At 40.2% G+C, this 14,772-nt stretch overlaps 1 protein-coding gene across 4 annotated transcripts in view; it reads right to left on the bottom strand.

Moving 5' to 3' along the window:
- Nucleotides 1–14,772, bottom strand: part of USP6NL (USP6 N-terminal like) — a 214,838-nt gene that overhangs the window by 62,190 nt on the left and 137,876 nt on the right. For all 4 annotated transcript variants that reach the window (XM_030569272.1, XM_030569182.1, XM_030569096.1 and 1 more), the window contains 2 exons: nucleotides 14,490–14,529; nucleotides 5,304–5,384 (listed from right to left, as the gene is read on the bottom strand). In XM_030569272.1, coding sequence (XP_030425132.1) covers nucleotides 5,304–5,384; nucleotides 14,490–14,529 — 121 coding nt within the window. The remainder of the gene's footprint in view (nucleotides 1–5,303; nucleotides 5,385–14,489; nucleotides 14,530–14,772) is intronic.

The following is a 14,772-nucleotide window of genomic DNA, read 5'->3' as shown; positions in this document are numbered from 1 at the left end:
CTCCATAACGACATAGCATTATGAAATTGGAACAGTGCCCTTAGCATTAAACATGATGAAAAAATTATGTAAGTATTACATACAAAAATGTAATCAATTTTTTTAAATGGAGGCTTCTACATCTGGCACACGCTAAGGCTGATCCTCAGCTTGGGTAAATTGTCATAGCACTATTGATATAATTGAACTCAGATTTCAATGGAGCTAAGACAATTTACACTAGCTGAGAATATGCCCCCCTGACTTTAAGAGGGAGAGGAGTGGCTATAGAACTGGATCCTTAAGTAGTTCTTTCCAACTCTGAAGTGAAAACACATGGCATGAATTAAAATGGAAAAGAAAAGTTAAAAAACTAACCCATTTTGATTTTGCAAGGATGAGTATCTGTGATGATTTGGGGAATCTGTTTGTACAACTTAGGAATTCTGGTTGACATTATGAAGTTGTTCTTCTGAAACTGCTGTATCATAGAAAACCCCTATGTCTGTGTCTCCACCATTGCAGACAGGATCTGCAGCAGGTACACAACACTGAGGTCTATGGGGAGGACTTAACTTTAATAATTGTGTTTTGACTACACAACGGGGACTGGGAGTTTGGAGAATGGAAATTTCCCAAGTAGCACAAATGTACAGACTAAAAGAAGGAGAATATAAAAGGATTCACATGGAGAAGACTCAAAGGGGAGACATAGGAAGTTTGAGCAGGAGAGGGGAAGGGGGGATAGGCCATAGTCAGGGAGGAAGAGCTGGTATGGGGGAGAGGCTTCATACTTCTGCACACCAACGATGCATTGCAACAGAAAAACAATGGATGGCCTCAAAAATGGATGGCCAAAGAATGGTCTGGATTAGTGAGGAAACTGAGGCAAGGAAATGCATGTAGGGCTCATTATATCTTTATAGGTCTGTATTTCTTGTGTGATAAGTAAAGAGCAATACAGTATTTGAATTCTATGCAAAGTCTGTATGGGTTATGTGCTATACCCTATCACATGCCCCATGAGAAAGTTAACAGTAACCTAGAAGGCTCATACCTTTGATGGAGTTCTGGGAGAGAGTATGTTTGATCTACAGAGGAATTCTGAAAGCTTAGCACTGCTTTCGGGGACTATGCAGTGGGCCACATGGTCTAAACTCTTAGGACCAGGTGCTCAATTAGGGATCTATGCACCCTGAGCTGGTGCCAAGACAAAGCTCTATTCAGACTCCAGAAGCTTAAAACATAAGCATCTGGATCCCCTCACAGCAGTCTCTTGAGTGGCCACAAGGGGGCGATCAATAAGATCTGTTACAACAGCCAATTAGTCAATCTACCTGACTGTAAAATGCACATCACCTAATGAGACTTGCGCACACACCCCAAAAACGTTCCCACATACTCTGTGGGCCACTCTGAAAATATCTGTGAGAAATACAAAAACAAGACACTTCTCAAGCCATGTTGCAAGAGCAAGCTCACAAATCTAATTGGCCCAGGAAGGGAAATGAGGCAGCTATCAGAAAACCTAGTTTTTAAGAGTGAGAATTGTCATTCAGGCTCCCAGGAGGCTGGGGGAGGCCGCCAGCGGAAAAAGAATCAATCATGGCAAGGATAAGAATCAAATCCTGAGGTCCTAAAGGAATGTATTGCTATAATGGAGCCTTCATTACGTATTTCATCTTTCATGGGTTTTGTAACAATAACAGGAGAATGCAAGCATTAGAGCTCTGCACTATCTTATTCTGAAATCTCGGAGAGGGGAAAGTGATACTTCATTCAGGCTTTGGAGACTGAACAGAAAGCAAGTGGAGATTTGACTATCTCATGCTTTATGAATTCTAAAATAAATTTAGCTACCTTTTCTTGGCAGTTTCTCCTTCCCTTTCCCCTCCTTCTCTCTTTGGATAGCTTCTCAACTAAAGCTGAAGGCAGACCATGAAATGCAGACATACATTGTTGTCAATATTCAAATGGCAAGATATTAAGTGGAATTTTATTTAATCTTTCCTGAAAATTGTGACCACATTAAGTCAGGAAAGCTTTAATACGAGTAGTGACTGATGGTTTGCACAGCCAGCTCCAGGCACCAGCATTCCAAGCTGGTGCTAGAAGCGGCCATCTTCAAAGGGCAGCAGTCCCTGTTCTTCTGCCCCCAGCAGTGCACCAAATTACCGCTGTGGACGGCAGGGGCAGTCCGTGTGCCCTTAAGGCGACACGTGGGTTTCCACGGTGGCGGCAATTCGGCAGCAGCTTCTATATTTAGCTGTCCGTGGCGGCTTCAGCTAAACATAAAAGCTGCCACCGAATTGCCGCCACCGCGGAAACGCGCCTGCCGCCCTAAGGATGCATTCGGTGTGCTGCTTGGGGTGGCGAAAACTGTAAAGCCGGTCCTGATGGCTTGTTACACTATAGAATGTACCTTGGCTTGTTACACTATAGAATACAATTAGGAAATAAAAGCATAAACTAGAAGAACTGGTATCCGAAACTAGAACATAGAAATTGAGGAACTTTGCCATTCGACAGACACCTTGTACAGAAGAAGCTGCTGCTGGAGAAGAGTAGTATTTTATTTTGACAAGCAACAGACATGAAAAAGGCAAAAGGGTAATTTATGCAGCTTCAGGAGACCATTACACAGTCTGAAAATGCTATCTGTTCTTGAAGAGGTTTCTGAATAATTATTATTTTGGAACCAACAGGCTTCATTTTGAGATGCAGGTATCGCGTTACCTTAAAGATGGTTTCCATTAAGGCACTTTGGATTACCTTTAGGTCACCAGTTCAAATCTGACAGAGGCTTGATATCTTAACCTTCAGATGGCTGTTTGGTCTCAGTCCAGTTCCTAGTGGTCAGGTGTTCACAATCCATTCAAACTAGCACTTTGTAAGCTGTTATCAGTAGAGAAGTTATGGACTGAATGAACTTCCTACCTCTGCAACACAAATCTGTTTGGGGATTCGTCCTGCTTTGAGCAGCAGGTTGGACTAGGAAGGGACCTCAGGAGGTCATCAACCCTGATGACCACTCCAGCTTAGGGAAGAAATTGTGATTCAGAGAGTAACAATTCCTTCCTTCCTTCCCCATTTCTCCAGCAGGCTGTAACTTGCTGCAGCCAGGAAATTGTGTAGGTTGCGAGGGAGAAGTAACACCAGCCCAGTTCAGCTTACTATTGCCTGGAGGGGCACAGCTGTGCTTCTCACCCACTTCTGGCCTTTTTCTAGCCCCTCCTCACCAATTCACTCACAGTAAGGGAGGAGGGGGGCAGTGAGAATGCAAGGGCTGTGCACCGAACGAAGATCCAAGTAGATATTACACAGTCTCCTGTGGGCTACAGGGCCTAATTCCCCTATTTGGCTGTGCAAGACATGGACAACATCTAACCCTAAGTGACAGACAGAGCTAGAGAAAAGTCCAGGTTTCCTGACTCGCAGTCTGGTACCCTATCATTACATAACTATCTCTCTACAGAAGGAAGCTATTGCACACAGAAGTACAGCTATCACACATGTAAATGTAGTCCATTTTCTTTTGTTGTCAAAGCTCACTTGTGGTAATTAAAAATCCCACAGCCATTTTCAAGACAGTTAGTGATGTTAACCTCTGGCTGAATCCTGAGCTAAATTCCAAATGGCTAATTATACCTATTTAAAATTCCCATGTAATTTCAGTTGAACACTGCTTTTCTGTACTTTCTGTCCTGACCTTTTGCATGGCATTACTGTGAACTTTTAAATAGCTACTTGCAGTATTTCAGGGATGGCTCCCTGTCAAATTCAGCAAAATCAGTGCACCAACATGTAAGCATCAGCCTCCTAAGAGAGAAATCATTTCCACCACAGGGAGGATCCACCTGCATGAAGGGCACTTTGCATCTTTTGCTTAGTAACAATGAACTCAACATATGGAAAAATTAACTAAATAAGTTGTACTTAAAATTTAGGTTTTAATTATTTGTTCTGTACGTTAAAACTTACTCTAGGCACCCACTTCCAAGAGGATCTTTAAAGCATCCTTTAAAACTCCTTTAAAGCATCCTCATGGTGTCTGGTTTGTTCAACATGTAGTTCAATAGCACAATTCATGACTAGTCAGGCTCCCTGGGCAGGAACCCAAGACAACTTTCAGTATACAAGTAGCAGAGGCTCTCTAAGCCCATCCACCAAACCTGTGGCTGCGAAAGAAGGCTGTTTCTCTACATAGCTACCTGCTTAATATCATACAAAGAATTTTAAAAGGATTCAAAATGAAGAGCCAGCAGATTCCATTATGGTTATACACCACCTGTATATCGGTTTGATTAAAATTTTCAGCATTAACTACTACAATAATGTTCAGCATACAAACGGGCACAAAGTCAATTCATAAATTTAAGATTCAGATCCAAATTTTTCCAGAGTTCTCATGTTCCCATCTGGACTTTTAGATAGGGCCTTTCTCTGCTTAACTTTATAAAAAGTTCTATTTTTATTTTATTTTTTTTATTTTTTTTACTATTTTCAAAAATAATTATGCGTTAACTATTCCCCCTGAAGACTAGTAGTTTAATATCTATTTACCTGCTCATCTTGTGATGTACAGTTTCCCTTCTACCACAAATGTTATGCAGCATGCACCCTCACACTGTGTGCCCCCTGGCCCTGAATGTCCCAATCCCATTCCACAATTATAATGCAATACAGGATTTTATAGGCAATGGTAGTTCTGAATACACCATGTGGCCCCCAGAATGCTGTCCTTCAAAACTCCTGTATTTCAACACCAATTTCTTTGTTAGTTTGTAACTGTAGCAGGGCACTGGTGCAAAGGCACATAAGTGGGGCTGGCTGAGCAGGGGCTAATCACGGGAAATAGATTGGGGCTGGGGAGAAACCTGGTGCCTGGCCTTTAGAATTGGCTGCACCTGCAGGTTCAAGGGCTATAAAGGCTGGCTGGCAGCCCAAAGAAGAGGGAATGGCCAGGGGAAGGTCAGTCTCCAGGCTGAGGGCAGACCCTGTTTAGGAGAGGAGATTATCAGGCCTGCAAGCTCTCAAAGCACAACACTGGTGGTGGGAGAACATTGTGTAAATAAAGTCACGGGTGCTGCATAACTAGAAGCCTCTCTGAGCTTTACTGGGGCAACCAGTGGGCTCCAGGAAGAGAAGCGGGCGGAGGACTTGTCACTGTTACATTGTTGCACCATGCGATCATAAAAACAGATTTTCATTTTTATTTTTAAATTTATTTTTCTGATTACATAAATAGGTATGATCATCACTATACTTAATTTAATACTGCTAAATTCAATAGAGGAAACTGACCAAAAAAATGCATAACTTACCTTTTCGCTATTCTTGTATTTTTCCCAGCTCTTCAGCATTTTTAGCCATTTTGTAGTTCTTTCAATTTCAAGGTGCTTTTGCTGAAATAAAATGACAATTAATAATTTCAAACCTAATTTTTTCAAAAATATCTAGTTTAGAGTCTTCTAAAACTATTAGAAACAAGTTTAACCAAGATATTTTCCACAGCAGGAACATTTAACATCAAGAATTATAGTGGCACCAGTGGCATCACCTTTGCTAAATTAGTCTTACCTGGAAAGAGCCGTTTCTTTGCATACAAGCTGTCAGCCTGAATGTACTTTTATTTATTTATTTATATTAGGGCTGTCTATTAATCACAGTTAACTCAAGTGATTAAGTCGAAACAGATTAACTTGAACAAAAAAATTAATCATGATTAATTGCCATTTTAATTGTACTATTAAATAATAGAATACGAATTGAGATTTATTATAAATATTTTTGGATATTTTTCTACATTTTCAAATATATTTTGAACACAGAATACAAAGTGTACAGTGCTCACTTTATATTTTTATTACAAATATTTGCACTGTAAAGAAGAAATTGCATTTTTCAATTTACCTCATACAAGTCCTATAGTGCAATCTCTATCGTGAAAGTGCATTTTACAAATGTAAATTTTGTTTCATAAATGCACTCAAAAACAAAACAATGTAAAACTTTAGAGCTTACAAGTCCACTCAGTCCTACTTCTTGTTCAGCCAATTGCTAAGACAAACAAGTTTGTTTACATTTATGGGAGATAATGCTGCCTACTTATTTATGTCCTCTGAAAGTGAGAACATTCACATGACACTATTGTAGCCAGCTTTGCAAGGTATTTATGTGCCAGATATGTTAAACATTTTTATGCCTCTTCATGCTTCGACCACCATTCCAGAGGACATGATTCCATGCTGATGATGGGTTCTGTTCGATAATGATCCAAAGCAGTGCGTACTGATGCATGTTCATTTTCATCATCTGAGTCAGATGCCACCAACAGAAAGTTGATTTTCTTTTTCTGTGATTTAGGTTCTGTATCTTCTGCATTGGAGTGCTGCTCTTTTAAGCCTTCTGACAGCATGTTCCACATCTCGTCCCCCTCAGATTTTGGAAGGCACTTCAGATTCTTAAACCTTGGGTCAAGTGTTGTAGTTATCTTTAGAAATCTCACATTGGTACCTTCTTTGTGTTTTGTGAAATCTGCAGTGAAAGCGTTTTTAAATCAAACAACATGTGCTAGGTTATCATCCGAGACTCCCATAACACAAAATATATGGCAGAATGTGGGTAAAACCAAAGAGCAGGAGAGACATAATTTTCCTCCAAGGAGTTCAGCCACAAATTTAATTAATGCATTTTTTTAACAAGCATCATCAGCATGGAAGCATGTCCTCTGGAATGTGGCCAGAAAATGACTGTTTAACATATCTGGCACATAAATACCTTGCAAAGCTGCCTACAATCATGTCATGTGAATGTTCTCACTTTCAGATGACATAAATAAGAAGTGGGCAGCACTATCTCCCATAAATGTAAACAGACTTGTTTGTCTTAGCATTTGGCTGAACAAGGAGGAGGACTGAATGGATTTCTAGGCTCTAAAGTTTTACAATATTTTATTTTTTAGTGCAGTTATGTCAAAAAAAATTGCACTTTCACGATGAAGAGATCACACTAGAGTACTTGTATGAGGTGAAATGAAAAATATTTCTTTTATCTTTTTTACAGTACAAATATTGTAATAAAAATAATATAAAGTGAGCACTGTACACTTTGTATTCTGTGTTGTAATTGAAATTAATATGTTTGAACATGTAGAAAACATCCACAGATATTTAAATATTCTATTGTTTGAAAGTGTAATTAAAACTGCAATTAATCATGATTATTTTAAATCTCGTGATTAATTGCCAGTACTTTTTTTAATCATTTGGAAGCCCAATATTATTTTACTCCTGTGAGAATTCTGTGCCACTGCACATGCGCAGAATTCATGTCCCATGCAGTTTTTTTTTCTGCACAGAAAATACATCCTTCCTCAGAAGTGCTGCAGTTCCACCTTTCACCCACCAGAGGCCACTATAGTGACAGGATAGCAGCTGCTGAGAGGAAATAACAGCCATTAGCCAGCTGCGTTCATCACAGCACCCTACCTGCGGAGCCAGGTATGGGGGGAGACACAGACAGAGTGGAGCACATGGGACTGCTGGGGGGTCACAGGCTGGAATTCAGAAGTGCTAGTGTCGGGAGGGGTGGGGGGACAGACTGGGGCATGAGCTTAGGAGTTAGTGGGGTGACAGCACTGAGCCAGAGGCTGAATGGGAGGAGGGCTGCAGGGACACATGGGGACAGGGACTGCAGGGACACAAGGGGACGGGGACAAATGTGCCTGACTAAATGGGAGAGGCTCAGGGTCAGCCAGAGTCTGCACAGGGGAGGCTCCCCAACTCCCTGCAAAAAAACTGTTCCATACTACCACCACCCACAGGCAACACCCCTCCAAGTTCACTCCCAGCCTCCTTTCCTCTCCCTCAGCTCCTCCATTACTCCTGACTCCTCCAAAGCCTTTGCACTGCTTCTGACTGGTTCCGGAAATAAGTTTCTGTATTGTAGTTTAAATTAATTACTCTGTTCTGTATTAAAAGTTGTATATTTGTATAAAGTTCTGTATTAATCTACCTAGTAAATAATCTATTTGTCAAAAAACATTCCTGAATCCTTTTTTTCTCTGTATTATTACAGACATAATTGCTGACGGTTATTTTAAAATAAATTACTAGCATAATTGAAACTGGTGTTATTATATTGTGGTATTTTGACAAATAAAATATGCAGAGTTTTAAAATATTGTGTGTAGAATTTTTATTTTTTTGGCACAGAATTCCCCAGGAGTCAGTCAGTCAGTCAGTCAGTCAGTCAGTCAGTCACACACACACACACACACACACACACACACACACACACACACACACAAAAGGGTTTAAATTTCTTCCTGTCAAATTTTTGGCAAGTACCAAAAACATTAAGTGTCTAAAAACTCCAGGCAGTTAATTTCCAATGCAAATGTTTGAAAAATTCTTCATAAAACTATTAATGCTTTGAGGTGATGACCTCCCTTGCCCAAGCTATTCAGCCTAATTCAAATGCAGAATTGCCCCATATATAAATTAACATTTTTCCACCAACAATCTCAAAGCTCTTCCCAAATCATTAAAAATCTAGACTCGATTGTTAGGCAATAACACAGTTACATGAACCTAAATGAATTAGCAAATTTTAGGTACCAATACTGCAAACCCAAAGGCTTAACTTTACTCACGAGTCAACTAGTCACGTACTTAAAATTAAGCACATGCAAAAGTGCTTGCAAGACTGTTGCCTTAGGTGGAATCATTCTATTTAAATAAGCAGGAGAAGGAATTTTAAAAAAAAATCAAATCTAACTCCTCTCCCATGTCTATATGACATACCCTGCAGCAGCACAGCTGTGTCACTGTAAGGTCTCCTGCGTAGCCGCTCTTTGCCAACAGGAAAGAGCTCTCCTGCTGGCAAAATAAAACCACCCCCAACAAGCGGCACTGGCTTTGTCGGCAGGAGACTGTCTCCTGCTGACAAAGTGCTGTCCACACTGACACTTTTCGTCAGAAAAACTTTTTTCAGTAAGGAATGTGGTTTTTCACATCCCTGACCAACAAAAGTTTTACTGACAAAAGTGCGGCGTCGATATAGCCTAACTCAGTGTAACTGCTAAATACAAGGTGGAACAGATTGTTTAGCATCAGTAGTTAACACACATTTCAAGGGACCATTCAAGGTGAAGTTATGAATTTAAGCTCCCAGGCTTTGCTAGACACTAAAAATGATGGTCTGAATAGAGACATTGGATTTATGGATTATCACAACAATCTGTAACCCACTACTAAACTCCACCCCAGCTGCTTCCTCCCCGCTTCCTTTCTTCCCTATGGCCTCGTCCAGACTAGGGGAGGAAAATCGATCTTAGATACGCAACTTCAGCTACGTGAATAATGTAGCTGAAGTCGAATATCTAAGATCGAATTACTCACCCGTCCAGACGGCGCGGGATCGATGTCCGCGGCGCTCCGTGTCGATTCTGGAACTCCGTTCGGGTTGATGGAGTTCCGGAATCGATGTAAGCGCGCTCGGGGATCGATATATCGCGTCTAGACTAGACGCGATATATCGATCCCCGAGCAATCGATTTTAACCCGCCGATACGGCGGAGTAGTCTGGACGTGGGCTTAGACTGGAGGGGTGTTAATGAGCCACTTCAGCTTGAATGGTCCCTTGAAATGTTTGTTAACCACTTACGCTAAACAATCTGTTCCACCTTGTATATAGCAGTGACACACTGAGGCTGTATCTACACTAGAGACCGCACAGTCCCGCAGCTGTACCGATGCAAGATCCCCAATGTAGCCACTCTAGGCTGACGAGAGAGCTGTTCCACTGGCATAATTAAACCATGCCCAATGAATGGCAGTAGCTACGTCAGGTGGCAGTTACACACTGGCACTTTTGTTGTTGTACCTTATGTCTCTCGCGTGTGGTTTTTTTTAAGACCCTGAGCAACATACGTTTTACCTACTAAAGTGCTAATGCAGACATAGCCTGAGTTAGTTTCTCAGACCTGAAGAAGAGCTCCGTGTAGCTCAAAAGCTTGCGTCTACCACCAACAAAATTTGGTCCAAGTCTGAACTAGCAGAACTAGGACTGAGGCCAGGTCTAAACTACAGACTTATATAGGTATAATTACATCACTCAGGGGTGTGAAAAAATCCACACCCTTTAGCATTGTAGTTATATTGACCTAACCCCTGTGTAGACAGCACTGTGTTGGTGGGACAGCTTCTCTCACCAACAAAGCTACCGCCTCTCGGGGAGGTGGATTAACTGTGATGATGGGAAAAGCTCTCCCATCAGCATAGTAGCTTCTTCACATACAGCACTACAGCGGTACAGCAACACCACTGTATCGCTGTACGTGAAGACAAGACAAGCCTTAAGTGACCTTACAGTTATTTTCCATCTTTAAATTAAAGTCCACGATAAAATTCACGAAGTGATCTGGAAAATAACTTATTTTTAACACAGTTATTGTTATCGTCATCCATCTGGCCTAAATCTACAGGTAAGGACAATCCATTTCATGTATCAGATATCTTATTGTAATTAAACCATGTATACTACTACTACTGTTTTGAGTAATAAGATAAAGACCAACTATTTCAGAAATGCTTTTAAAAGCTGTGTAACAATTGCACACAAAAGCTTAATTTACACACATACACGCACACAAAACTTCTGCACTGTCACACAAGGGTTTTGCTGGAAAAAAAAAATTACACCATATTGATAATTGCCACAGAGGATGTATGGAACAGCCAAATGCCATGTGTAGGCTAATGATAGCGTTGTACTGCTGTGTTAAATAGACCAACAGAAATAAGCTTCTGCCAGTCAGAAACCATAACAGTGATTTTACAGCATTTCAGGCCATTATAATAGAGTAGAAACAAAATGTGCATAATTTTCTCTGACATTCACCTATAAATAATATGGCAAGCTATTGTTAGTCCATAAAGATTGGTATTAAAAAAGGAAGGAAGCACTCATGAGATAGCATTAGAAAAATATGAATGTGGATGCACAATAAAAACTTCATTTTTAAATATGCTGATCAGTAATTTCATAAATGACCCCATAGCATGAATTGACTCCATGAGGATTTACACTTTAGAACTAAGATAATAGTTAAATTCTGATCAGCAGAATTTATGAAGAAATATAGCAGATGGATATAACTACAGGTCTGAAAAGCTGAAAGAAAGTATTAGGAAGTTAAAGGTGTCCAAAGAGCTTTTTCCACAATAAAATGAAAATGAAAAATATGGTGATAGTAAATACATGGATGACATATATAATGAAACAACAATATTATATCCATTTTCTTGGGTAGTTTAATACCAGCTCCTACAAACAGTGTCGAGACAGATATTACTACTTTGTCAGTCTTACTTATTTGACTTTTCACACTGCATTTCATTGCCCCGAGGTTCTTGTGGAGTTTCACGCTGTTGAGGCATCTTTATGAGGTTTTGCAGATAGACACTGGCATCTTCAGCTTTTAAAAATATTCCTATGTTCTATCATGTAAGGTTTAGCTTAAAAAGGGCACTGTAGAAAAACTGCTGCCTCCCACATATCTTAGCTCTAGCATCACAGCATTTATATATTTTCACAGTGAGGTTGAGAAAATACAGTGAACCCTTATAATATCCCAGTAGCAGAAGCTTTCCAAATTATTTCCCTGGGCATAGTTCAGGCTTGTGGGTGAGAGGGAGAAGAAGAAATGTGCATACAAGTCTCCAGTAAAGCAAGCCAGGTCTCTGCTCTGGGCAAGTTATTCAGTTGATCAGAAAAATAAGATCCCATCTTCACTCTGAGCCTCTAATACTGAACTCACTTCAGCTTTAGGTTAATTCAGGCTTCTTGGCTCCTGGATCAGTCTATGATGGTTCTTAAACTCTAAGTTTGTTTTTTGGACAGTTGTGACATTTTTTTTTTTTAAACCTCAGCAATGCTCATTTTCACATCCAACAAGAGTTGCTTGGATAACATGTCTACATCTCAAGAAGCACATTGCAGAGAAGATGGATACTACTGCTTTGTCAGGAAATCTAGAGTCCATGTAGTAGTCTGAAGAAAACCACTGTTCTGTCTTCTGCAGTAGGTTTAATGGCTATGTCTATACTGGAGACCTTACAAAAGTACAGCTGTACCACTGCAGCTGCACTGCTGTAAGGTCTCCTGTGTAGCTGCTCTCCCACCTCCAACGATCAGGGGTAGCTATGTCGGTAGGAGAGCCTCTCCCACCAACACAGCACTATCCACACCAGTGCTTCTGTTGGTCTAACTTATGTTGGTCGGGAATTGGGATGAGTTTTTTTCACACCTCTGACTGACAAAAGTTTTATCAACAAAAATGCTAGGGTAGACATAGTTAAACTTTGAAATATTTTAACCTCTGGGAATACTAAAGTCAAACTGAAATTGGAAGGGAATCTTATTCCAGGTAAAATAAATAATGGACTATTAGAAAGGGAAAGGGATGAAGCTTAACTGGCCAATATCCATCTTTGTGACACTCTCTTATTTATTATTAATATTGCAATAGCACCTGGAGTAGAGAGCCTACGCTAGTGCCTTGGTAGAGACCCCAACAAAAGGTCAGGACTCCATCATGCAAGGTGCTGTACAAACACATAGTAAGAACTATTAAAATCGGAAGAGTTTACAGACTAAACAAACAAGACAGAGCGAAGAGAAACAGATACAGAGTTAGGTTCAGACACAGAGAGATTAAACGATTTGGACATCAGAGACAGAGCCAGTTATAGAACCCAGGTCTTCAGTCAGTACTCTACCCACTGGACCATGATGCCTCTCCGAATTTTACATTTTAAAACATTGCATAAATTTAAAGGTGAATTGGTGTAACATAGTACAATGGTTTCTGGCATTTAAGCACTCACACGGCCTATGAAATGAAATGTGAAAAGTAGTTACTGGGCAGTCACGCTAACCCCATCCTAAAGTATTTTTACATGTTACACAAAGAAAAGCAATTTAGGCTGCACAGTGGAACATGCATGAAGGACAGGTTGTGATAAAGGGAAAGAGTTTCAAATTTAATTGGAAAGACGTAAAAGACTCTTTATGTAAAATACAAACTGGTCAAAACACCACCAATATTTGCTTCTGGACATCATACAAGGCCAGAAATGATACAGAAAAAAAGCCTGGACAGTCCCCCACTGTCAGATAAGTTAATTAAAAAACACTCTATCTTTTCTTTATTATTAGCCCACAATGAAATTACATGCTAGTTGTCCTATCAACTACTGTGGTAACATAGAAATTGCAGAGAACTAAGCATCACTGACTGAAGTAATGCAAACCTCAGCCTCAGGCCAGCAGAGGTCAGGATATCACCAAAAGTATAACTAGAATACAGTGTAATTACTTTTTATAACTACATTTGCAACTTAACATTGAAAAGTGTACAATAAATATAGTTCCTATGCAAACACTCTCTCTGGGACAGTATTATTAAAACATGGGATATGAGAATTAGACACTTTTCATAGCATAGTGTAAGGATAATATATATCTCACACTTAGGTAAATGAATCAGAGCTTCAAATGTCATATGACAATGAAAAATAATTATAAAGTTGTCTAATATTTGAGACCATGAACATTTATAGCCTCACACATAGCTGTGTCGTTCTGATTAAAATGAAGTTAACAATAAATGCTCATTATGCTATAAATGCAACGAAACATTGCAAGAAAACAATGCAGTTTCAGGTTACAGAAACATGCTGTCATGACCCAAGAACCACCTAGCAATGCAAAACAGACAGGGACTCGGGAATTTTTCTTCTCCTCTCATAAGCAGCATTCCTTTCTCTTACTCTCTCTCACACACTGCCCTACACTGATCCCCATTAGCTTCTCTCAGCAGCTCAGAATACTGCAATTTTCCAAAGAGACAGCTTTTAAAGGCTGTGAGAGCTGCATTTGTTTAAAACAAACACTCACCCCCACCTCCATGCACTAGGATGAGCTGATCTGAGCAGCACAGAGATGTTAACTTGAAAAGAAAATAGTAGAGGGTATTAACTAACCAAAGGGAACTGAACTAGGGCAAGAGCCAAGCTTAACTTGAAATATTTCACTAATGGAACTGTCTTCTTATTAAGCAGCAGCTCAACATGCAGTCACATTAGGAACTTGTGTTTGTCCATAATTCATCCAAGCCAGCAGAGCCTGGGATGAACGTGAAGGCAGCAATGTACAAAGTAACGTAAGTGACCTTTTGTGGTTAACCCAAGAGAGGTGTTAACAATTCCAGAGGGAGTTAATGGCATCTAGTCATATATGAACAGAAATGCAGTTCAACCAAATGTGTGATTTAAAGAGATTCTATCCTCTAGCAGATGCGAGAAATGTGTTTCTATCAATATGAAAGTCTATACTATGACACTATATCCCCCAATTATAAAACTTATACATATTATAAAGGACACACTGTCAAGTGTTGATGCTTGCTTACAGTTTTAAGAGACTTAAGAGATGGGACTTACCCTTTCTATTGCTGCATCATGAAAAGGAAGTTCCTCTGCACTAAAAACAAAGAAAAAGATGTTAGTCCTGCTTAACTGGCACAAATTCATTTTTTTCATAAGTTCTTACAAGTATGTAGTTACTGAGGTGAATGCAGGAGCGGTGCCAGGGTTTTTGGTGCCCTAGGCGTGGGTCCTTCTGCGCTCCCAGTCGTTGGCAGCAATTCTGCTGCGGGGGGGGTCCTTCCATGGCTCCCGGTCTTCGGGGCACTTTGGCGGCAGGTCCTGGAGCGAGTGAAGGACC

Source organism: Gopherus evgoodei, chromosome 1 (assembly GCF_007399415.2).
Source record: "Gopherus evgoodei ecotype Sinaloan lineage chromosome 1, rGopEvg1_v1.p, whole genome shotgun sequence".
Lineage (NCBI taxonomy): Eukaryota > Metazoa > Chordata > Testudines > Testudinidae > Gopherus > Gopherus evgoodei.
The sequence above is the reverse complement of the archived record's forward strand: the minus strand, read 5'-3'. Positions and strand labels throughout refer to the sequence as shown.